The sequence below is a fragment of the Papio anubis genome, chromosome 11 (genome assembly GCF_008728515.1).
Source record: "Papio anubis isolate 15944 chromosome 11, Panubis1.0, whole genome shotgun sequence".
NCBI classification, from domain to species: Eukaryota; Metazoa; Chordata; class Mammalia; order Primates; family Cercopithecidae; genus Papio; species Papio anubis.
Genome location: NC_044986.1, coordinates 92069227 through 92096104, shown reverse-complemented (window position 1 = coordinate 92096104; position 26878 = coordinate 92069227). Strand labels below are relative to the sequence as shown.

Here is a 26878-nt window from a genome sequence, read left to right as displayed (position 1 = left end):
TTAAAAGTCTTCAACAAATGTGTCCTTTGGAGTAAGTGAAAACAATTTTTCTCTTCTTGCTTTGAATATTCCAAAACTGAAACAATGGAAAAGAATGCCAGGACTCAGTTTTTCTCTAAAAAAGTGAAACAATCCTCTAAGGGATTTAAACAATGGGAAGCCATCTCTTTTTCTTTGAAGAAAGGAAAAAGAAAACAAACAATGATTGCTTATACAATGTTTTTAAGTGTAGTTAGGTGAGACCATTAGATCTATGGAAAGAAGGAAAGCAAAGGAAATAAGAATTACTGCCTCCAAATTCATCTTGTTTGCCTTGTCTGAGGGTGACTTTGGAATTTCAGTTTCTAACACTAACAAAGACCTCTTTTTCTTAAAAAAAAAAAAAAAAAAAACACACACACACACACAACGCCAGATGGTGGCGGGTGCCTGTAGTCCCAGCTGCTTGGGAGGCTGAGGCAGGAGAATGGTGTGAACCCGGGAGGCAGAGCTTATGGGGAGCCAAGATGGTGCCACTGCACTCCAGCCTGGGTGACAGAGCGAGATTCCATCTCAAAAAAAAATTTTAAAAAGCCAGACTCTCCAGGGTTGCTCTTCCTCATTCAGCCTGTGCTGATGGGTCAGGCCTGGGTTGGATACCAGCGATGGATACATAGGAAAGTGGTAGATGGATCAAGTCCTGGCAGTGTCAGAATCCACAATTCCAGCAAAAGAAAATCAAAGAGGAAACCACGATAGTGTGACAGCTGCTGGGTGGAGGGGAGTACATGGGGCTATGAAAATACTTTGGAAGAGAAAATGGAAAATGAAAGACTGTGTAAGCCTTTGCTAGGATGAGGGGCAGATGGACGCAAGTGGAAGACCTAGAGGTGTGAAAGAGCATCCCATGTCTGAGAAATTACCAGAAACACTGAGTAGCTGGAGCAGAGGTGCTGCAGGGGCTGTAGGGCACCGATGACAATCAGGCATGTCCCAGTGGACCCCACAATGGAGACTGGTTGATCCTGGAGACGTGGAAAGCTCCCAAAGGGGTTTCAGCAGGGACTGACATGATCAATGTGTTTTGTAGAAAAATTTGCCTGACTGCAGTGCAGAGAATGGAATGAGGGAGAAAGCCTGATTGCAGAGAAACCCCTCAGGGAGCTGCAGCAATGAGCCTGGTGAGAGGATGAGGTCTGAACTCAGGCAGTGGCAGTGGGGAGAGACAGGAGCAGCTGAGGGAAGAGAGATTTTAGGCCAGGCGCAGTGGCTCACAGACGTAATTTCAGCACTTTGGGAAGCTGAGGCCAAAGGATTACTTGAGCCCAGGAGTTGAAAATCATCCTGGGCAACATAGTGAGATTCCATCTTTAAAGAAAAAATTAGTTGAGTGCGGTGGTGCATGCCTGTGGTCCCAGCTACTAGGGAGACAGGTGGCCTCACTGCTGGAGCATGGGAAGTCGAGGCTACAGTGAGCTGAGACTGCACCACTGCACTCTAGCCTAGGCAATAGAGCGAGACAGTGAGACTCTGTCTCCAAAAAAGAAAAGAGGGAAATTCTAGAGGTAGAGGCAACAGGCAACAGGCATATTGACAGCATTGAGAGGGTCATTTGGGTGACCCCAGATCTCTGCCTTCTACAACAGAAAGAATGTGATCCCTTGTGAATTAGGTGCCCATAAGACAGAGCAGGAAATATTTCCTTAGGCAGGTGGACAGAGGGATCTGGTGCCAGAGTGGAGTTGTGAGCTGGAAAGAGGATGATGGTATTCATCCTAACAAGTGGTTTCAGAGGACCATGGAGTGGAGATCAGCTAGGGAGTATGAGCAGAGTTAAAAACAAAGAGACCCGGAAGGGCGCAGTGACTCACGCCTGTAATCCCAGCACTTTGGGAGGCTGAGGTGGGCAGATCACGAGGTCGCGAGTTTGAGACCAGCCTGACCAACATGGTGAAACCCCATCTCTACTAAAAACACAAAAAATTAGCTAGGTATGGCGCATGTCTGTAATCCCACCTGCTCAGGAGGCTGAAGCTGGAGAATCACTTGAACCCAGGAGGCAGAGGTTGTAGTGAGCCAAGATCGCACCACTGCACTCCAGCCTGGGCGACAGAGCGAGACTCCGTCTCAAAAAACAAAACAAACAAAAAAAAAAACATAAAAAACACACGACCAAAAAAACAGACAACAGACCCAGAGGAACTCTGAGAGACAGGAACAATGAAAGAACAGACAGAAAAGAGGAAACGTTAGAGAAGACCCAGAGTATGGTAGCAGAAAACTAGAGACAGTAGACAGGAGACACTTTGAGAATGAGATAGTGCCTGCAGATTCCTGAAAGGCCAAGCAAAACAGGCTAAGAAATAGCTCCCGGAGAATCTCTCCAATGTGTCTTGTCAGGACTAATGTTAGGGAAATACAGGGCTTTAACATAATAACTGGTGAAGGGAGCTGACAAATAAATTCAAAGAAAACATATTGGACCAGGTGAGGTGGCTCATGCCTGAAATCTCGGCACTTTGGCAGGCTGAGGCCAGGAGTTGGAGAACAGACTGGACAACATAGCAAGACCCTGTCTCTACAAAAGTGAAAAATAAAGAAAACATATTAATACATAGCACTTCCATGTATAAGAGAAAGAAAAATGTGACAAAGAACAAAAGATTTTCTTTTACACATTCTTACCTTCCCTAACTTGAAATTAAATATGCAAACCTTGGATTTAAAGATGAGATAGCAAAATACGGTTTTCTGATTGGCAAAGACTGGACTATACGGCTGATTAAAAGACCTAGAAAGAAAACTCAGCACATTATTCTGGCTTGAGATTTGTTCAGGACAGTATGATGCCCTATGCTTATATCAATATTTACTGTAAAATAATTTACACATACCCTCCCAGTGTGCAAAGGAGAAGGTTTTCCAAAGGTAATACATAAGTACAACAGCAGAAAAATCATGTCTTATGCCTTATGGGAAGCCGAATTGAGATCTTCTGTCTTCATGTAATTCTTTAGTTAAACCCTATCAGTACAAAAGGCTTCTTGCTAGTATTACAAAGATAGCACAGTACTCAAAAGATTTTTTTTTATATAATTGCTTTATAAGCTTATGCTGTCCTAAGAAATAGTAATAACCAGCAATGTATGAAAATGATACCAAAAGGAATATTGAATATTAAAGTCTATTACTGTCTATTGCAGCTGTTTCCTTACTTAAATCATATTCATTCACACAAATTAATATGAAGAAGTGAATAAGACACAGAGATATTTCAGGGGGATTCCAAATTCATGTCTCTTACAGGACAAGAGAGAATAAAATCAGTGCTTTTATCAAAACATTTTCAGGCTGGTACAGGTTTACTTTGTCACTGTTAGGGGGGAACAACAGAGATAATCTGAATCAGATAAAAGTAGGACACTGATCTTCAGTCCATTTCTGCATTTTAAGTCCTCCTACAGCATTCAATGTTTTCTGTGAAGGAAAACGTTGAGAAGGTGTTAAAAATTTTAGTTGGTCTCTAAAAGACGAAGGTGATATGTCGTCCAGTAGAATGCATGCCATCTGTCTTATTCATTGCTATGTCCCCAGGATCTAACACATTTTCTGATATACATAAGATGCTCAATAAATATCTATGGAATGAAAACTGTCCTGTGGAATGGGAAAGTATTCAGGTGGCCAAAAGAAAATAGAGAATGATATGTTTTGTAAACTTAAGTTGAGACGTTTTCATATAGTGCTTTGTGGGACTTAAGTTAAAGGATCAGCTAATGATTTTGCAATGAGTAAAAACTATTATTCCATTAGTCCAGGAGGGAGGGAAGAGAGGAAAATATCAGTCCAGTATCCTACTGTGAGGGATTAGCTTTTATATTTATCTTACACAAATGAATGTTTTTATGTCCCACTCTTCTCCATTCTGAGATTTTTTAGTTAAGGTTATGTTGTTCTCTTGATATGGAAATTAATTTGTTGATTACTGTTAACTCATTCTACATTTGGCAAATACAAATAACAAAATAATTCAGTGGTCAGTGATCTTTCAGAATACGTCACCTCTATATTGACTGCCAGCTGAGCTCAAGAGTATATTTTCTTTGTAAAATATGCTTGTATCATAGGTTCAGATGAGTGGACACTGCAACCTGAAAAGTTTGCTTTATATGTTTAGTAAACAGAAGTTTAAAAATTAAGAAAAACACTTAAAAAATTTAGGTATAATTTTCAGTTTGTATTATTTGTTAATCATTTTATCTTAGTTGATCTTAAAATGTGGGAATCTGAACACTGATTAAGAAAAACTTCACATTTTCAACAGCTCATTTTGCACACGGGCTAGTCTGACCTATTTTCTACAGATGGCACATAATTTATAATGGATCCATGAAATTTAGTTTTTTTCAAGCTCCAATATTATCAAGTCTACATATGATTTATTTTTAACTTTCAAATGTCCTATTATACAACAAATATGTTTTTCCATATTTGGGAAAATAGATGATCCTATCCTTCAAAAGAGGATGCTCTGTGCTCTCCTCACTCCTAATTCCAAACTGCAACATACATTTAGAACAAGCAGAGTATAATGCAATACAGATTACTGAAAAAGGAGGCATTCAAAGAGAACAGACTCAATCCCATAGAAAAAGAGAAAATGGGCACTGAAGAAAGAGAGGGAGGTATATGCTATTGATAATCTCACAAGAGAACACCATCATCTAAGAAAGTCAGACTATGGGCCATGTGCTATGGTGCATGCCTGTAATCCCAGGACTTTGGCAGACTGAGGCAGGAGGATCAATTGAGCCCAGAAGATGGAGGCTGCATTGAGCTGTGACCACAACACTGAACTGCAGCGTGGTCAACACAGTGAGATCCTGTCTTTAAAAAAAAAAAAAAAAAAGAAAGGATGGGAGAAAGAAAGACTGTTCCCTACTAGGGACTTTGTAAGAGGCATCCCATTTTAGATAAACAAATGAATAAGCAACTGTTTCTCTGCATGATTCACCTCCCAGGTATAACTGCCAACTAGAAGAGAAACTGTTGGCTCTGAGAAGGAAGATGTGACCCTGATTTCAAGAAAAAATTCAGCTAAAGGGGCTTTTAAGATCCCAGTGTTTCCTGCTGAGTTGGCAATAGAAGTATTAATATCCACTTAGGAATATGTTGATCACAAGAATTAAGAACACAAATCACAATCCACCTACAAAATAACAAAACCACAACAAGCAAAGATAATTTATGGTCTTTTGAGGTAAGGTCCTGGAACCTAACACCCTTTGTCCAAAATTAGGACAGAAATGTAGTTTTATTACAATCTCAGATGCTAGCGCTTTTTTGCAATTTTTACCTCACTGCACTTGCTTATTCTCCTTGCAACAATAAGCTGGATCATTCCTCGTTTATTGCCTTCAGTAGACATAGATCTTCTTAGGGTTTCCATGGCATCTTGGTTTGTCTTGCCCAACAGGGATTCTCCATTTACTGCTATCAGTTGATCATTCACCCGAAGCCTTCCATCCTGGGAAGAAAACAGGTAAAAATAAGTGCTATTAAATAGACTGCTATAAAAGAAGTAGCTTTTCCTTTAGTTAATAAATAAAATAAAAAACAAAGCCAAAAAAAAAAAGTAGAGAGCTTTAATCCTAATGGATTATGCCCAATTGAACACTGGCATAATAACATCTAAGCAGCTATTGTAGCCTGTGTCTATTTCAATCATTTATACATTTGTAAATCAAGTCATTATCATAATCTGTTTACCAAAATAGCATACTAATTCAAAGGACACAAAGTGATTACTTTCTTGCTTCCAGAAACACCCATAGAGGTTATTTAGAAACCAAGACATGTAAAAGCTCAAGGCTATTAGACAGTTGCAGAGAACTGTCCCCTTAACAAATGGCCAGGAAATTTTCTCTAGGCTGAGAAATAGAGTAAGTGACCCACAAACAAGAGAGGGGAGGGGAAAGATTAATGTCTACTATACGCCCATTCTGTGTTAGGACCTATGCCAAGTCTTTGCATAGATTAACTTCATTTAACTAGTATGTCTATGGGTTGTATGTTCTGTGAGAGAAAAAATGAAGAGTTGAAGTTATGGACTCCACCCCCACGTGACACATCACTGAGACATCTCCTAGTTGTTTGATTGTGAATGTCGGTACCATGAAGAAATGAGAAAACTTCTGTTAACTGCATATGTTTTCAAAATAGGAACAGGGTTGAAATTAAAAGTTTCAATAGGAATATGTTTTCAAAATAGGAACAATGTTGAAATTAAAAGGCATACGCATGGTAAAGTTGACACTCACTTTAGATGCTGCTCCTCCATTAATAATGGACTTGACAAAGATTCCCAAATCTGCGTGGTTCTCTTTTGATCGGTTACCTTTGACACTGACACCAAGGCCAGCAGATCCCGAATCATTAAGTGGGACTTCAAACGTCAGAAATTCTCTCGTGCCATCAGGTGTGAGAACAATATCCTCATCTTCTGCTTTCTAATAGGGAACAAAATTGCACAGCACATTATATTCCAATGTTTCTTTCTCAAAGTTATTTTTAAAGACTGCTAATGAGCAGTTCCTTAATCATAAGAGGCAAAATATTTCCACCAAGTTTCCATAGCAAGATTCATGAAAACAGTACATCTGCACCCACTCCAGAAGATTTCAGGAACCAGCTGTTAATATTTGTATGTAGCAATTATTCAATATTGAACCAAACCTAAACCAGATTTGAGAAAGTTAGGGGGAAAATGTAGTGGAAGGACTAAAGACTAGGAGAGTTCTAGAGTTCGGGATTTTTTTGGTCTCATTATATACTCTAAACGACAAGAAAAACAGTAACAACAGGAGTAAAAATAAATAAATATAATTCATTTGTCTCCCTTTTTATAAGGAAATTCTGAAGTTATCAATACATTTAATCTTCACTAATGGTGTTTATTCACAAAAAAATACCAAATCCTGATCATATAAAATCAGCAGAAAACGGTATCTGGGTTCAGACAGCCTCTAACTAATTGCAACGTCAACATCTGTGAGACCAAGCAGAGATATACAACATCACAGAAAACTTTTCCACAACATTGTAGCGTACATAATAGAGCTGGTAAATATTATTCAGGTAATCTTGTTTAATTAATTAGTTATATATCAGATTTAATTTCATAGTCACCAAGTACAGAAGACAAGGAAGACTTTTAAAATAAAAAACATTTAGGATATACGAATTTTTGTTCACCTCCCTTAAAACAGAGGAAGAAATGAAAGCTTAATGTATAACTGAATAAACTGCATTAAGATGACAGTCTATCATTAAGAAAGGCTACACTCCTGAAGAGGAAGCACTCAGCCTTCTGAGGTCCTCCTCCTCAGCAATCCCACTCATGGCCAAGATTTCCACCATCTCTATACTGGTCATGTCCAAATCAGTAAGGCCAGGATGCTTGTTTAAGCACAAATTCTTGCTCCAACCACATAACAGACATGTGGCACAGGCTCTTCAAGTAAAAACTGAATGGTACATCTAGTTCTAAAACCTATTTCTCCTCCTCTCTTCCCACTTTTGAAATATTTATCCGGCAACTGTTTAATCACTCAAGCTTGACTTATCAAATTATAATTAAAGAATAAGAAACATAATGGTACACAGATATGTAGGAATATATACTTTAAACAGATAGTGCTTTTACAGAATGTTCAATAACATGAAAAAAGTAGGTGACTGCATCCTACCAAATTTTTGAAATGTCCTAATAAGAATAAAAATCAACCCAAGGAATTTGGAATTCAAGAAAATTTGGAATGCAAGGAATTTGGGGCATAAACATGCAATCTCAGATGTCTCAATTAGATAAAATACATTTTGAGAGTACACTATTCATCTGTAAGTGAATTTTTTAGATCATCATAAAATAAGCAAAATGCTATTTATAAATCATTAGACCCATAGTAATGTGATATGTAAAGTGATGTTTCTAATTTACAAATATGTAAAGTTAACATTTTATGGTAGGACATCTTTGTGCTATCTCAAAGAATGGCCTCATAGTTTTTAAAAGACAAGTAACATTTCAATTACAATAAACTTGCTAATGGGTTAAAAAAAATTAAAACTTATATAATGAAGAACTCAAAATAAGAACCTGAAAAAATACAGGGTAATAGCCATGTTAACTATGCAAAGTAAGTACATTTTACGATCAAAGTCCAAATAAAGCCTTAAGCTCATTATAAAAACTAGATTTAAAATATTCCCAGAGAACAATTATAGCTCAAATAAAAACAATGTATTGTGAGCAAAAAAAGGTGAAATATATCAAACACTTTGATACAAAAGTATTTTTATATACATGCTTTGCTCTATAAACATGAATATTCAACACACTTTTTATTTTGGTCCATGTGGCTCAAGGGTCTCACTCTGTCACCCAGGCTGGAATGCAGTGGTCAATCAACACTCACTACACCTTTGACCTCCCCAGGCTAAGGTGATCCTCCCACTGCAGCCTCTAGAGTAGCCGGGACTACAGGTGCATGCCATCAAACAGGGCGAATTTTTGTATTTCTTTAGAGATGGGGTTTCACCATGTTGGCCAGGCTGGTTTCAGACTCCTGGGCTCAAGCGATCTGCCCGCTTTGGCCTCCCAAAGTGTTGGGCTTACGTGTCCAGCCCCTTGAAACATTAACAGAGTACTAAATAATGACTGTGTGTAAATGAGCTGCACTGACGTGAAACATTGTATGTTTCATGTGATATTCCATTATTAATCCATTTGGCTTCTGACATAGACAGAAATTAATGCCAGCTTTTAGAACTTAGTTCTCTGGCAGAAAAGTGTTTTTAAAAAATTTTGCTCTTCAAAAATCATTTGAAATGCTGTATTACTGAGAACGTTCATAAAGTCAGATAGTACAGGAATCTCCATATTCTGATGTAAAGTAGAAACTTTCTATCACCTTGTTATTCCACCCAGATTCTGCACCTTATCAATTGTTTCTTGAATTAAGATCTTTCTACAGAAATGTAAAAAATATTTTCTTTAACTCGCTCCTGTCATCTGTGCACAGTCATGTCACTCAAGCACACCTTTCTCATGCACATACATGTGTGTATACCTCAGTGATTGTTTTCATCAATAAAGCCTGTCAGTTCTTCCTTTGCCCATTTCTCCATTACCATTTGTTGTCTTCAAATGCCTAGAACAAAAGGGCACCTTTGCTAAGCAACCTGCTAAATGGGTATTGTGAAAGCTATTTACTATCCCACCCTCCTGAGAACAGCAGAAAAGATGTACATTTCTATCTGTAGTGAGACAGAGAAAGAGTCACAAGTGGTCATCACCATGGCCCCTTTTTCATTCTTCCCCAAATATCAGTCCAAAAAACTGAGAATAGAGCTGGCCTATAGGCCCAATTCCACAGTTAATCTACAGCACAGGTGTTATCTATAAAAAAGGAAATAAGAGTTGATTGTATTAAGCAGCAGAAAAACAATCATGGGAAGGGTAATCTCTGAGCTGCAACAAATGAAAATTTGGATGAGAATGTATAAAATATTGTGAAGAGAGGCAAAAGAAACATGGTCTGTGCACAAATGATAGAAGGCCATAAAATTATAGGAGTGAGCTCAATAGCCAATTTTCGACTTTGTAACAAATATGTGACTCAGCAAAAGTTTTATCACTCCACTATAAATCATTAATTTCTCTCTCTCAAGATCTGTCCTTATCTAGAGAATTATCTTTTTTTTTAGACAGGGTCTTGCTCTGTTGTCCAGGCTGGAGTGTAGTGGCATGATCATAGCTCCCCATAACCTTGAAGTCCTGGACTCAAGTGATTCTCCTGCCCTCAGCCTCCCAAGTAGCTGGGATCCCAGGGCACACCACCAAGCCTGACTAACTTCTTCTTTTTTTTGTAGAGACAGGGTCTTTCTATGTTGCCCATGCTGGTCTCAAATTCCTGGGCTCAAGCAATCCTCCCACCTCGGTGTCCCAATGTGCTGGGATTATAGGCAAGAGCCACCATGCCCAGCTGAGTTATTATCTTTAATGCACAAATCCCTAGTAAATTAATAACAAAAAGATAAGCAGTCTGCATCAAACAGGAAAGGGATATAAACAAGCCATTCACTAAAGAAAGATGAGAGAACCAATAAATAAACCTCCAACTACAAGGTTCAATCTTACTTGCAAATCAATCAAAGGTTATCAAATTGCTCCACACATTTTCTTTAATGATATCCAACAAATATTGCTATGCCATAGAACATTAAAAAAATAAAAGTTACGATATTTAATACTGTGGAAGGTGTGGTGAAATGGGCATGTTCTTGCACTGCTGGTGAATGTAAAAAATGGTACAATATTTATGGAAACCAACTTGGCAATGCTTATCTAAACCTTCTACAGTTTGCCTTTTTCTTAAGCTAGAAATATTACTTTTAGTAATATGGCCTACAAAAATAGTTGTGATCATGTACAAAGATTTAACTGTGAGGGTATTGTTTTAATTACGATAGCTAAAAATTGACATGTATGACAGTAAGTTAGGAAAATTAAGATATAGCTACACAATGGGGATGCCATTCAGCTAATAAAGTGTCTTATCAAAATATTATGTAAGACAAGAAAGTATTTGTGACTAAGAAATTGAGTTTTACCCTTTGGGTTTTCATAACTTCCAGTACGCCAATCAAAAACCTCCACAACATATTTTTATGAATTAATGTCTGCCTTCAAAGATCACTAAAAGCTTCAGAAGGTAGGAATTTATGTCAGTCTTCACTCGTGCCTGGGGCATGACATTTATTAACAATAATAGGATATGTGGCTGGGACATGATACATATTAAATAGGTAGACAAGAACATCTTTATATTTATTTTTTCTGAGATGGAGTCTCGCTCTGTTGCCCAGGCTGAAGTGCAATGGTATGATCTCAACTCACTGCAATCTTGCTTTCCGGGTTCAAGCAATTGTCCTGCCTCAGTCTCCGAAGCAGTTGGCACTAAAGATGTATGCCACTACGCCTGGCTAATTTTTGTATTTTTAGTAGAGACAGGGTTTTGCCACGTTGGTTAGGCTGGTCTCAAACTCCTGACCTCAGGTGACCCACCCATCTTGGCCTCCCAAAGTCTGGGATGACAGACATGAGTCACCACACCAGACCAAGAAAATCATTTTAAAAATATATATTATCTTTAGCTAGGCTCACAGACAGAAATATGTATATAAAAAAAATACATCAAAATGGTGATAAGTCACAGAATTACAAGTGATTTTAATTTTCTTCTACACGTAACTGAATTTTCTACAGTTGATATGCATTATTTTTACAATACAAAAAATTCCATTTTATATCATTTCTTTAATTCTGCTTCCTCAAAAAAAACACTGCATGGAGGAGGAGAAATTGGTAGAGGGTTATACAGATGGTCCACAACTTACAATGTTTCAACATAACGATTTTTCAACTTTTGATGGTGCCCATGAAACCATTCTATTGCTCACTTTCAGTATAGCATCCCACAAATTAGATAAGATATTCAACACTTTACTGTAAAATAACTTTGTCTTAATTATTTTGCCCAACTGAAGGCTAAGGTAAATGTTCTGAGCACATGAGGTAGGCTAGGCTGGGTTACAGCATCGTAGGTTAGGTGTATAAACGCATTTTCACCGTAACAATATTTTCAACACACAGTGGGTTTACTGACAAACTTATGGGGAAGTAACCCCATCATAAATTGAGGGGCACTTGTATATGATGGGCAGGGGCTGCTGCTGGGGACAAAGATGGGCTATGAATGAGCACCTTAGGACAGTTCTAAAAAAACAACCATGCCATGACAGCAGACCATCACAGCATCACGCACAACAGAACTTTTCATAGACGTGAAAGAGAGAATATACTTATTCAACAAACGGAGATTAAATAATATGCAGGTAGGTATCTGAGACAATATGAACAACCATTTATATTTTTAAGAGAAGGATTTTTTAAATGGAGAAATTATCATGGTTCTTAAATTTTTCTTAAATTCTTCTTAAATTTAAGAACCATGATAAACCTCTTAATAAAAGAATAACCCTCCAATCAAACTTCAAAATTTCCTTAAGTTCCCCATTTTAATTTATCCCATATGTGAGATGAACATTTCTGTATGTTATTTGTACTGATATTATAAAGTTCATTATTCTTATTAGTAAAGTTCAAAGTCATATCTGGCTTTATTACGCTGTTTTCTAATTCGAATGGTAGATGCCAAACACATTTTGGAACACTTTTAAACTTTTTGCTTGGTAAAATAATGCTGAGGAAAAAATGTTTTGCACAATTATTAATCTCTAATGTTAACCCCTAAAATTCTCACCCAATCAAAGAAACATCAGACAAACTCAAATTGAGGGATATTCTCAAAGTAATCTGCCCCTTCAAAAATTAAAAATTTGCTTGGAGCAATTTGTTCTTGAGAAAATATTAACAAATATAATAGGTTAAAGGAGATTAAAAAGCCATAAGAACTAAGTGCCATGCATGATCCTGAATTGGAAACAAGACCAAATTCTATTCTTACTTGTAATTCGTTCTCTCATTTATTTATGATATAAAGAACATTAACTGGGGCAACTGATAATACAATCAATTTAATCATTTTCATAACTATAACGCAGTTACATAAGAAAATGTCCTCCTTCTGGCCGAGCACGGTGGCTCATGCCTGTAATCCCAGCACTTTGGGAGGCCGAGGCGGGCAGATCGCAAGGTCAGGAGATCAAGACCATCCTGGCCAACACGGTGAAACCCCGTCTCTACTAAAAATACAAAAATTAGCCGGGCATGGTGGCAGGCACCTGTAATCCCAGCTACATGGGAGGCTGAGGTGGGAGAATTGCTTGAACCCAGGAGACGGAGGTTGTAGTGAGCTGAGATCGCACCACTACACTCCAGGTTGGGCAACAGAATAACACTCTCAAAAAAAAAAAAAAATTATATGGGGGAGGGAAAAGGGAAGAATAGGTAGAGGAAGGAAGAAAGGGAGGAGGGAGGAAAATTATGTAGCAAACGTGGTAAAATATTAACAATTGGGGAATGTGCATAAATAATTCTTTGTAGAGTTCTTTGTACTATTCTTGAAAACTTTTCTAAAAGTCTAACAGTTCAGAATAAAAATTACATACAGTAATTAAGTCACAATAGTTTTGCTATATCTAAAAACCATCTTTATTATAACTTAAGATTTCAACAGCAAAAAGGTAATATAATAAATCATAAAGATATTATCAATTTTATCACTATGTTGCAAAAGGGCTACAGTTAAACAAAAACTAAGATGTACTCCTGAAACAAAAACACACCCAACATTAAAAAAATCATTATCTTACTATAATAATAGTAAGCCATCTCAAATGAATTCCGTAAAAACTGCTGCAGATATTCACCATCCATAATCATTACCGTTTCTGTAAGATCATGAAAATATTATTGAATTCCAATTTTGGAATAAGGTTGTTTTAAAATAAGTCTGAATCAACATTTAAGGCACTAGAAGTACACACATGTTATAAAATTTGGTTGTCACAATAGCAACACTTGCTGCTAAAAATCAAACTACTGAGGTCAACATATGATTACTATATGTCAGTATAAATCTTCCACAAAAATCTAGAGTTGTGTACACTTTCATGTATATTCTCAAGAATATTAAAATTAATTTGCATTTTAGGCCTAAAGAAGTATTTGACGATGATTTTATCTCCAAGAATATAAATACTTTTGGATTAAGAGGTGATGGCTCGCAGATTCACTCCTCTTTGAGGTTCCTCTCCACTTTGTCTGACTCAACTGTTTTCTCAACTTACAGTGGATCAATATGGCAGCCTAGGCAGGCCGAGGTGGCTCATGTCTATAATCCCAGCACTTTGGGAGGCCAAGGTAGACAGATCACTTGAGGTCAAAAGTTCAAGACCAGCCTGGCCAACATGGTGAAACCCTATCTCTACATATATACATATATATCTCTACATATATGTACTCATATATACTCATAGTGTATATACACTCATATATACTCATAGTGTATATACACTCATATATACTCATAGTGTATATATACTCATATATACTCATAGTGTATATATATACTCATATACTCATAGTGTATATATATACTCATATATACTCATAGTGTATATATATACTCATATATACTCATAGTGTACATATATATACTCATAACCCTATCTCTACATATATTTATTTTTATATATATATATTGTGTGTGTGTGTGTGTGTGTGTGTGTGTGTGTGTGTGTGTGTGTATATATAAAAAAGCCAGGCATGGTCAGGGGCACCTGTATTCCCAGCTACTTGGGAGGCTGAGACAGGATAATTGCTTGAGCCTGGGCGGAAGGGCTGCAGTGAGCCGAGATTGAGCCACTGCACTCCAGCCTGGGCAAGAGAGTCAGACCCAGTCACACACATACACACACACACACACACACACACACACACACACATACACACACACACAATATGGCAGCCTACACTTGATTTATTAATATAACTGTTAGTAAAATAAACCTAATAAGGCCCATGCTTAATTCCTAGCTCATTAAATTTCTAAGTTGAGACTATAACCTTCCTGAAGTTAGCCTATCAAGATGGCTTCTGACCTTCACAAAAGTTCCTAAAGAATCCCCAACGTATCCCTGTGGTTTCTGTAGGGAAAGCCCACTAACATGTTCTAGAATGCATTTTGAATTCTTGAAAGTTAAGCATGTGGCTAGGTGCGGTGGCTCATGCCTATAGTCTCAGCACTTTGGAAGGCCATGGTGGGCAGATCACTGAAAGTCAGGAGTTCGAGACCAGCCTGACCAACAGAGTAAAACTCCATTCTACTAAAAACACAATTAGCCGGCCTTAGTGGCGCATGCCTGTAATCCCAACTATTCAAAAGGCTGAGGCAAAAGAATCGTGTGAACCCAGGAGGCGGAGGCTCCAGTGAGCCAAGATCAGTGAATTTTATTAATAAAGCAAGACAAATGCATTCCACAAATACAAACAAACAAAGACAAAGATGACAAAGAACTACAAATGGGAGAGAACATTAGTTCCGGTTAGGGTAAGCCTCATGAGATAGGTAGAGGTCAGCAGGATTAGAAGTTGGCGTCCATATGGACAGGCAAAGAAGGTGGGAGCAGCCCAAGTCAGGAGAAAGTATTTGCAAAATTGGTCACTGGGCTGGGAAAGGACAGATGTGTCCATGCAGCAGTTAATGGAAATCAATGGTACTAAACACGTGTTCTAGGAAAGCCTATGTATCAATTCATGAACAATATAAACAACAACAAAAAAATCAACAAGATCTCTTCCCACTATCTTGACTAATGAGATGGCATCTAACCCCAGATTTCTTTATTGCTTATTTATTTTAACGAAATTCACTCACAGTTTATCAACCTCCAACATGGAACTCATACTGTATTACCTGAAACTATATATGTAGCTTAGCTTTTTTATATTCATTCCCCTTAACATACCAAGCCATATTAAGGAGATATAAAAACTGCCCTGCAGATTCAGGTGTCAGACAACCTGAGTATATTCTGGGCTCTAAGATTTGGAGCGTCCTAAGGTTAATTCTTTGTTCTTTCCCTTTCAATAGGATAATATCGCCAACTAAGTCAAGTTTGTCCAACCTGAGACCTGTGGGCCACATGTAGTCCAGGCTGACTTTGAATGTGGCCCAACACAAATTCCTACCTAAACTTTCTTAAAACATTATGAAATTTTTGTGATTTATTTATTTATTTATTTGTTGGCTTATCTGCTATCATTAGTGTTAGTGTATTTTACGTGTGGCCCAAGACAATTCTTTCAATGTGGGCCAGGGAAGCCAAAATATTGGACATGCCTGAACCAAGTCATGAACATTTTAAAGATTAAATAAGATAATCCACATAAAGAGTTTCGCACAATAACTGATGAATAAATGCCAGTCATAGATAGGACTGCAATGTTATAAGCAATGTTAAGCATTAGAGGTAAAAGAAACTGTCTTCTATTTTTTGTGAGCCTTTATAAATCACGTATAGTTCCTGACAGAAGTAATGTATCTCCTTCAGGAAAAGAAAAAGAATCATACTGTATGCACAGGTACCATTCCTGTGGTTTAAAGTGGATACAAGATGGTTTGCTCCAAAATCAACCCTGAGAAAGCCCAAAATGAAAGTGGGCATTGGACTTGGATTTGTGGTGAGATCATTACTGCTCCCCTCCTCCCCATTTCTAGGCATTGACAAAATAGGCAAAGATTTCACAGGCCTAGAACCTTAGAAAAGTCATTAAGAAACACTAATAAAAACAGCAAAAAGCCTATCATGGAGTTTTCCTTGAGCAATACTATGTGACAAGAACTAGCAATATTCAAAAAGCCTAAAACAGATCCTTGGCCATCAAAAGGTAGAAAGGCAGAGACTGTGCCCCATCAATTTCTTAAATTATCATGTTAATATTAAGCCTTTTACAACTCAAAATGATACCGCATAACTGGAGCACAAAGAGAGGCACAGATGTGAGAGCACTCATAAAAAATTAATAAACAATATTTTAAACTAAACTATGCTTTTAACTTAGTTTGGGAAACTCATATTAGAAAAAAAGTCCAAGTATAACCAGTAGTCAGACACATGTAAAAGTATATATGACTTCCTTTCCTTTTTTTTTTTTTGGAGACAGTGTCTCGCTCTGTCACCTAGGCTGGAATGCAGTGGCACAATCTCGGCTCACTGCAAGCTCCGCCTCTCAGATTCACGCCACTCTCCTGCCTCAGCCTCCCAAGTAGCTGGGACTACAGGCGTCCACCACCATGCCCAGCTAATTTTTGTACTTTTAGTAGACACGGGGTTTCACCTTGTTAGCCAGGATGGTCTCAATCTCCTGACCTCATGATCCACCCACCTCGGCCTCCCAAAGTGCTGGGATTACAGGTGTGAGCCACCGTGCCCAGCACGACTTCCTTTTTTAAGGTGACTCCCAGTTGCCACGTCATGCTACTGTAAACACACAGCTTGTGAACTGAAATGCACCTTGCATTTCTTAACAGAATACCACATCAAAAGATGCTTCTTTCCCTCTGCTGACTGAGAAGTTCACAGCCGATCATCGGTTTCCTCAACAGGACTGACTACATGTTTTTTGTTGTTTATTTTTAACTTTTTGGTAGAGATGAGGTCTTGCTATGTTGCCCAGGCTCGTCTTAATCTCCTCGGCTCAGGTGATCCTCCCGAAGTGCTAGTATTACAGGTGTGAGCCACTGCACCTGGCACTGACTACACGTTTTGAAAGAACATCCCTATCTTTACTACTTAAAGCATCATTTTCCATCTCAGATTGTCTTAGACATTAATAGACTAGTTTGTGAGCAAAGTCATTGTGTTTTCCAAAATATTCTGATATTTATCCTAAACCATAAAGGAATAGCTCTTCCCCTAAGGATCACATTGTAAATACTTCCTCCTTTTGCATTTATCCTATAACTATTTCATGGTACAGATACCAAAGGGGTGTGTATGTGTGTGTGTGTGTGTGTGTGTAAATGACTGTGGATCTATTTTGTTTTATAGATCTTTTCCATCTATTTTGACATATGGTGCCCATTTACTTTTGTAAGTAAATGGACAATTGTTATAAACACTATGTAAATTATCCTTTTAAAGCTACTAATTTGAAGTACCTTCTTTAACATACATGCGCATACCTATACACATCATATCTGTTTCTGTAACCCTTAATCTGTTTAAATGATCTATTTGTTTACCACTATAACAATGCCATGCTGTTTTAGGTATTGTAGCTTTACATTATACTCTGCCACAATTACTGTCTTTTCAAAGAGTAGTATAAATTGCTATTGTACCCCATTTATTATTTAGAATCAATTTGTCCAGTTTCCCCTTGTCTAATCTACCACCAACACATAAATATCAGTGTGATTTTGATTAGATATAATTGCCCTATTTATATTGTAAACCAAAAATTAAAGCTAGGAATTGTCTACAACACACACTTATTAATGCAGAATATTCTCAAGGTTGTTTACTGATTTTCCTCCAAGATGTAATTTGTCATCCATTCTCAGAATTGTGGAATATTTATAGGAGGATCACTTGAGCTCAGGAGGTCAAGGCTGCAGTGAGCTGTAAAACATGGTGAGATTCTAGACTCAAAAAAAAAAAAAAGAAGGAATATTTGAAAAATAACATTTTGTTTAGTTCAAAGTTTTCTGTTTATAAAACTGTACAGAAAATGAAAACTGTTTATTATATTATTTCAATTCTTTATATTCTTACTTTTTTTAGTCAACAATGTAAAAATTTTTGGAAAGGGATATATCAACGTTACCTACTATGGAGACAACTTTGCTAAAATTTCCATTTACAATAGTTTAAGAATGAATGTCTTTATGCTATGTTGTTTGATGAAAAAAGGAAACAAGATCCTGATTGTTAGAATTTCTACCATGTCAATATAAAATGCCCTTTTTACTCCCATGTAGTGCATCATCACAGAGACTGATAGAGCAAACCTTCCTTTTATTGTGTTAGTTCTGCCTGCCAGAACTAAGCTTACTCTTTTATCCCCAGTCTGTCTCAGGACTTGTTTTCTTAACAGGATGCAACTATGTTTGCATTTTAATGTGAGCTGTGAGGCCTTAACTTTTGGTAAGAGAAATTCTCTCTTTTATAGTTATTCTAACAACTATGCTTCGTCTAATACTGACACGTCACTTTAATTTTCCTGAGTATACTTTTTTTACTGTATTCTCTTAGCCCTCCCTTTTTTTCCATGACTGAATCAAGTTTTTTAACTTTTCTTTCCATTTTGTGGCCACTTACAATTGAGCATTTCATAAGTCATGAAATAGTCTGCATATATGTAAAACAACTAAGCTTTGGTCCTCATTATGCAAGTGAATAGGAAATCCCTCTCTTTTTTGTGTCTGTCTGATCAAAATTAATCACAAAATATACTCCATTTGGGGTGGTAACAATAAGTCACCTTAAAATAAGACCACTTTGGCATTTAATAAGCCCATGTATTAAATATTATGAGCCAGGAAAAGGCAGGACAAGTAACTTCATATTAAATTAGTAAGAAGTTAGTTCCATGTATCTTTCCAACATCTCTGCATCCTTCAAAAGACAAAGCTCTTACCGTTTCTTTTGGAATCTGCATCTGGCTTGGCTCTGCATTCTAGAAGAATTGAAGAAAAACATAAATACAGACTGACCAAAGCCATCTTCAACACATAGGGACACAATGATTTATTTTAAAGAAAATTTTGTTGATTCTTAAAATCCACAAAATGTATCAAGGGTAATTATATGATGGCTGATGTAATGCTCTGTCTTCCAACCTTTTGCTGATGTGTGTGTTTATGTGTATGTTTTAAGAAATTTTTCTAGATATACATCTTTACTTGCTCATTCACAGTACATCACGAATTTATTATTTGGAGGAAAAGAGGTCTCACCAAACTGCTTTCCTAATCATGGCACTGTTTCTAATTTTGCTTTTAAATTTTCCCAATCAACAAAGTTTTAAGGTATAGAATCATTTGATAGCTAGACCAGATAATAACAGTTTGAACTACAGCTTGAACTACCAGATTTATACTTTAAAATGTTGCACAGGAAATAAATGTGATTTTTTTTTTTCATATAACGTTGACTTGCCCTAATTATGTAGGAACTTACAGGAAAAAGGCACAGATTGATAAAAGTATTTAGATTTAGACACAGATTTAAACACAGACCCCCCAAACAGAGGAAAATAGTTATGTCTACTAGATTCAAAGATTATTTTTAAATGCCCCCTCCCTTTAAGTTTTCAGGATTTTATTCTTTTAAATTTTGAAAAGCAGCTGCAACATGCATAATAGATTGACGGCCTACTGGCGTACTCCTTAATGAAAAGCTCACAAGCAATAAATTACATAACCAAGAAAAAAAACAGTAGGTAGCAGAAGGGAAAAACAGAAGCCTGGAAGATCAAAATTGGACAAGAAGAACCTGAATAACCTTAAGCTGGCTATATGCTGGCACTAACTCTGGAAAAGGCTGCTTAAGAGCAGTGTCTAAGCTTTGGCAACCTAATAATGCTAACTAGTGCACTCTGAGACACTGAGGAAGAATTAAAGCTTCAGCAAATCACATGGAAAGCTAGTTGTTTTTTTTTAAGTGCTCATTTACAATTTAATAGAGACATCTCCAGATTTAGGATCAGGTGGCATTTTAAGCTCAAAATTGGATAACAGTGGGGGGAAAACGAAAAACTGAATTTAAATTGAGAAATAATGCATTAAACATTTTTAAATATAAAGAAGTTTTCATAATTTATTCAAAATCTACTTAAAACAAAAGTGTTCACTTTTCAACCCTATCACAGTCTGAAATTTCCACAAAATCCACATTAAGTTTTAAGACAAGTGTGTAACCAGAGGATGAGATATTATGACTAAAATTTACTTTGACTTATAATATTTATAGAAATATATAGTTTATATAGAGAATAAAATATAGTTATTGTATTTATAAATAAAATATAAATTTTGTCATAACACATCCATACTTGAAGACAGAACTTAAGAGAATTTGGGCTATATGATAAATTTGGAAACCTCATTCCTAAAACCTTGTCACTCTAGATTATACAAATTAATTTTTGTTTAGAGCTAAGAGCTAGATGAAAAGGATGTATTCCAAAAGGATCCAAGTAGAATCTGTTTTGAAATATTTAAAATACCACTTGTACTTGAAATAAAACAACTTTCTTACCACATTAAAAGACAAAGGCAACTCCTCCAATTATGTCATTTTTATATATAAATGAAACCTAGCACTTTTGCAGAAAAACACTCAGAACATGTACATCTAAGACATTTTATTTCATTCACACCAATACCACGTAAATCTTCAGATGTATTAATGTATGTATGGAAAGTGAAGGAGATAGGTTGCAAAAGTTGTAAATGCCTTTTCATTTCCTTCATTTATGTCATCCTAAATAACATGACCTATATTTGTATAATTAATAGCCATGAGGCTTATTGCCACTTAGGTCTTTTTATTTTTAATAATATATTTTTAAAAGGTATTCCTTTTCATACAACAGTAAGGAAACAAGCATCTATTTGGCTTACTGGCATGTACTACGAAAATTTGAAATATGAAAATTTGTCATATGTAGTGTGGAAGATGGCAAGCTTTCAGCGACAGTCTGTGGAGTGACAGTTCTGAAATAATCAGCGTCTCTGTATTCAGTCAGTCCATCTGAGGGTGTACAGTGATGAACATTTGATGCCCTTGAAAATATCCCTACAGTCTGATGTTTAAATACCCCTCCATTCATTACTGAGGATATCCATTTCTGAAACTAAGGGAGTATTAGAGAAAAGAATGTCTGTATTCAGTGAGGGCTGAAAGATATGTAAGATCTAGAAACTCCTTGGAAAATGTCTCAATAAACATTTGCCATCAGGCAACTAACCCAGACCCCTGGCTGCTGCATATCAGAAATCTTTCATCTACTCTAAATTTACACACCAGTTCCCTTGGGTGGAAGGCGTCTTCCTGGCGAAAGACCAGAAGGCTCACAGTTCCTTCCATCTTGGTGCTTCTCAACAGGGAAACAACTTCCTCTTGGGATTTGCCTGCTAAATCTACTCCATTTACCTAAAACAAAACAAAACAAAAGTTTTCAGCTATAATCCTGTGGAAACAACAGGAAAAAAACACACACACACACTGTAGGACTAGCCATATCTGCTATGGAACACAACTCATTTCACATACAATTCTGCCATGATCTGGGAACCACTAAGATTTTGTGACTAATAAAGAAACTAAGACCAGATCTGGAAGTAAGAAAGGAAGTGGTCAATCTTTTAGTGTTTGTCATTAAACCCAAAGTGACAATCACCAGGGCACTGACAAGTAACAAGTAATAAATAATTCAAAAATGTCAAGTTAACACAAAACTTACTGGCTTAGAACTGAGATATTTTGATAGCCTTGTGCATCATAGATTTTCTTATACCAAAATAAAAAGGTGTTGCTCTTATAAAGATTAATAAAAACACACCAAAAATATTTTGGTACAGTATTTTCACTTTCAATGAAATTTTGCTGATAAATATAGGTAAAAAAAAAAAAAGGTAAACATTAAAGAAACACAGCTACAAAACAATATTTTTTAGTAGGGAAGTAGTATTTCACATGAAATTTTTTCAGTATTATGAGAGAATTCAAGCAGGAAAAAAATTTAAAACAACTTGTTCTTAGGGAATCTTTTATCTAATAGGAAGTATAACATCATTATCAGAAAGCACTATATATTCCACAGAAATGAGAGCATATGTTTCCTTTAAAAGGTGTTCTACATTTTTTTCTTTAGACAAAAATGACATTTTGTCCAAGGCAAATAAGTTTATAACTTAAATTGCAGTATTAAAATTTTCCTGTAGTTAAAATATATTTCAGAACATTTCCCCTTCTGAAAAAAAATCAACCTCATATAGCTCAAGGTACTACTATTAAGGAATTGCAGACAGGAGGACAGAATTCAAGTCCCAGCGGAGACTTACAAAATAAAACAAGCTACGACTGCAGGCATGGGCTAAGGTACCACTCAATTTATACCCCCAGGACAAGCGGCCTTTTCAGGAAGCAGGACCCTAAACATAATTTGTACTCAAACAAAAGAAAGTGAAAAAAAATCTAGATGATTAAGTCACTGGATACTTTTTTCTCTGTATGATTCTAATTATCTGGACACTCAGAGAAAATGCACGTAAGTATCAATAGTGTATAGCTGCAACTCTAGATACTAAAAGGTTGGGCTTAAAACATGCAAAAATGGGCCGGGCGCGGTGGCTCAAGCCTGTAATCCCAGCACTTTGGGAGGCCGAGACGGGTGGATCACGAGGTCAGGAGATCGAGACCATCCTGGCTGACACGGTGAAACCCCGTCTCTACTAAAAAAATACAAAAAACTAGCCGGGCGAGGTGGCGGGCGCCTGTAGTCCCAGCTACTCGGGAGGCTGAGGCAGGAGAATGGCGTGAACCCGGGAGGCGGAGCTTGCAGTGAGCTGAGATCCAGCCACTGCACTCCAGCCTGGGCGACAGAGCGAGACTCCGTCTAAAAAAAAAAAAAAAAAAACCATGCAAAAATGAAGTTTCCATTTTAAGACAAAGATGACAGCTATGGAAATAAAGCCTAACTCTAAAGACATACAGGTTGCAGGTCTTTCTCATTGTTTTAAAATAAAAAGGTTTTTCTGATATGTTGAAAGTAAAGCAATTATGTAATAAGAGAAAAAAGTGACTCAATAATAAAGCAATTATCTTTAGAAAGAAAGACCGAGAGAGCCAGAAAAGGACAGACATATTTTTTTGGACTTAGAAGACAGGAGGACTGAATTCAAGTCCCAGTGAAGACTCTTACAAATAAAACAAGCTATGACTGCAGGCATGGGCTAATGTACCACTCAATTTATACCCCCAGGACAAGTGACTTTTTCAAGAAGCAGGACCCTAAACATAATTTGTACTCAAACATCTGTGACTTCATTTCTAACAGTGCCTATTTAACATACATTGTCACATGCACAGGACCAAAACAGTGGGAATAAAATGGAAAGGACCCAGCCCCAAATGTAGACGTGGGAAAAAATATGGATGGTATCCCTCTCCTCCCCTACTTTACAAAAATTCTTTAGGAAAACTCAATCTGGAGAAATAGAAACCATATATGAAACTATAAGAAAAAAGGACAGTGTGGTAAAAGTTTACCTTAGCATTAATATTTGAATACTAGTTAATTAGGAAATGCAATATCTGCTAATAAAAATACAGACTATTTTCTGGAAAAAAAAAAAACTAAGAGAAATGGTTAAAAATATATTTTTCAATTTTCGTTTTCTCTTTTATATGCAAATCATCAAACACAAATTAGGTATGTTAATGTATTTCCAAGGCAGCTTCACATACCAATGAACCCAAACTCATAAGACACAGAAAAAAATTTCAAAAATGATTTTTTTCTTTCCTGACATTTGACTCTTATGTCTCAATTTATTCTCCATGCTGCCATTTCAAGATTTTCTTGCTCCTCTTATCAAGACACACTGTTTTCATTTATTTCATCTGTCTCTGTTCCGAATACAAAGTGGATAACGTTTCCATATTGCCAGATATAAATATAAAGTCATCTAGAAATGTAACCTTATAGACATTTTATATGACAAAATGTTACTCATAAACCAAATGTCTGAGTAACTAAAAATTTACAACTAAACTAAATGGGGCTGGGCATGGTGGCCGATGCCTGTAATCCCAGCATTTTGGGAGGCCAAGGCAGGAGTTCAAGGCCAGCCTTGCCAATGTCGTGAGACCCTGTCTCTATGAAAAATACAAAAATTAGCCAGGCATGGCGGTGCACACCTGTAGTCCCAGCTACCAGGGAGGCTGAGGCAGGAGAATCACTTGAACCCACAAGGCAGAGGCTGCAGTAAGCCGAGATTGTGCCACTGCACTCCAGCCTGGGCGACAGAGTGAGACTCCATCTCATTTAAAAAAAAAAAAAAAAATTAAATGGAAAGATTAATTTCTCATCAGATAACATGGAAAAAAGACCTGGGCACAATGGCTCACACCTGTAATTCAAGCACACTGGGAGGGAGGAGGATCACTTGAGGCGAGCAATTCAAGCAATTCGAGACCAGCTGGGGCAACATAACAAGACTCTGTCTCTACAAAAAATTTTAACAATTAAAAAATACACATATATAAAAGATAACATGGAAAATTTAAACGTAAAACAGAAACACATTTTGTGACGCATACTTCCGCTAAAATGTATATAGTTTAATTTCATATTGTATGAAAATGTTTTTAAAAGTTGGCTCCTGGAAATGGAACATTTCCAGAATTAGGGAATATCCTGCTTGGGGATATCACTTACCTCTATAAGTCTGTCTCCTGCCTTAAGTCGGCCATCCTGAATGGCCGCCCCCCGGGGGAGGATGTTCTTCACATAGATTGGAGCTGAGCCACCTATTGTTACATCTCTGGAAGTGATGCTGAATCCCAAACCTTCTGTACCTAGGTATGTGAAGGGGAAGAAAAGTAAATAAAATGAGATAGCTTGAATTTTACAAGTGTATTGCACTAGTATACTCAACCTCAACTTTACATTTTGTAACTTTCACAATGGTCCACATTTCTTTTAATAGTTTAAAAGTTGTAATGAAATTGTTCAAAATAGACTAAATTGTGGAAGATTTAAATGGTTTGCATATCAGCAGTTATTAATCTAAGAAGAAACAGCAATCTTCTCAAAGACAAATACGACTGCTAAAATGTAATCAATGTAAATCTTTGAATAGGAAATTCACTACATGAAGGAAGAAAAAAACTTCTGTTAAGACCCACAGTACCTCAAAACTCAAATATTATTGTGCAATAATGACATCCAAATTTCAAGGGTAGGAGGTATGAGCAAGGGAGACGAAAATGTCCAGGAAGATGGAAAGGAATAGTGAAATGAGAGATCTCTCTACATAGAGGTAATGGAACCTCCCCAAATCATAATTATTCAAAGCAATTTACTAAGAGAATAAGCCATGAACCATATTATCTTTGCCTAGTTCACTTCTAATTCACCTAAATCTTACCATGTATATTTCCTTCCCCATCCCCCATTCCCGAAAAAGGCAAATTACTCAGTGAAGACTCCATCTCAGATCATGGCTACCAAATCTGGGGATCATCATATATGTTTAAAGGTACTAAATGAATGATGCATTTATAAATTACTCTGATGATTCACAGAATTTAAATTCTCATTTCTTTGGCAGCTTTCTTGACAGGCAGTCTTATATGCTCAATACAATGCAGAAAAGCATTTATATGTCACTTGAATCAACATGCAATAAGCCAACATATGCCCAGGAAAAACTGGGAAGATAACGATACATTTCCAATGAATCACAAAATCTTTACAATCATGATTTCTACCTAAGCTTTTTTTAAAAAGTTACTTCTTAAGATATTAGTTTCCATTTCAGTTAAAATATTGTTAACTCAAATGCTTGCTCATTATGGGAAGAATAAAGAGATCTGTAAAGGTGAAAAATCTAGAAAAGAGCATATTAATCTGATACCTCACTCAGTATAAAACTGTAATGAAAAGTATAAAATACAAGTGAACAAAAAAATGGGTGAATAAAAATGTAGATTAAAGAAACATTAAAGGAGAAATAAAGAAAACACTCCATAATTATTCCTGTAGCAAAACCTACCATAGTTATTCTCAACATCAAACAAAGCATTCATTTACTTCTAGTCTGAAGTCACTTTAGGGTGCCTAGGCTATTAATATTTCTGACGTCTTCCATGCTGAACACCTGAATGGCATATTGTCTATATGAAATGTTTGTAATTGCTCTGCGGAGATTTTTCCATATGTCTCTGCTTTCACGAAACTCTAATGACTTGCAATAACATTTATTAAGAAAGAATTCTTAATTACTCTCCTTTTGCAATACTAATTTCTCTGAACCATGAATGCTAACTGTTGTAGGAACCTCAATACTATTAAAATATCAGCAATAACCCCTAAATCTGTAAGCTAAAAGTTCAGGCAATGACCTTTCAAGGAAAGATAAGTAGATATCAATTTTCATTTAACAAAGCCAACAAAACACTCTGCACTGACTGAAACAGATTACTGACCTTCTCCTCTGACTTTATTAAAAAGCTAATTTCTACAAAAGAGCAGGGTATTTGAGAATACCAAAATGGCAATAGATATTAAGAAATC

At 36.6% G+C, this 26878-nt stretch overlaps 1 protein-coding gene across 32 annotated transcripts in view; it reads right to left on the bottom strand.

Annotated features, from left to right (window-relative positions):
• The window catches only part of PARD3 (par-3 family cell polarity regulator), a 711028-nt gene that overhangs the window by 242484 nt on the left and 441666 nt on the right, over positions 1-26878 (bottom strand). For 24 of the 32 annotated variants that reach the window (XM_003903543.1, XM_009214245.2, XM_009214237.4 and 21 more), the window contains 5 exons: positions 25019-25158; positions 21601-21729; positions 19211-19249; positions 6300-6488; positions 5336-5506 (listed from right to left, as the gene is read on the bottom strand). In XM_003903543.1, the coding sequence (XP_003903592.1) occupies positions 5336-5506; positions 6300-6488; positions 19211-19249; positions 21601-21729; positions 25019-25158 (668 nt within the window). The remainder of the gene's footprint in view (positions 1-5335; positions 5507-6299; positions 6489-19210; positions 19250-21600; positions 21730-25018; positions 25159-26878) is intronic. The other 8 variants (XM_003903538.4, XM_021943977.2, XM_003903542.4 and 5 more) reach the window with 1 other exon arrangement.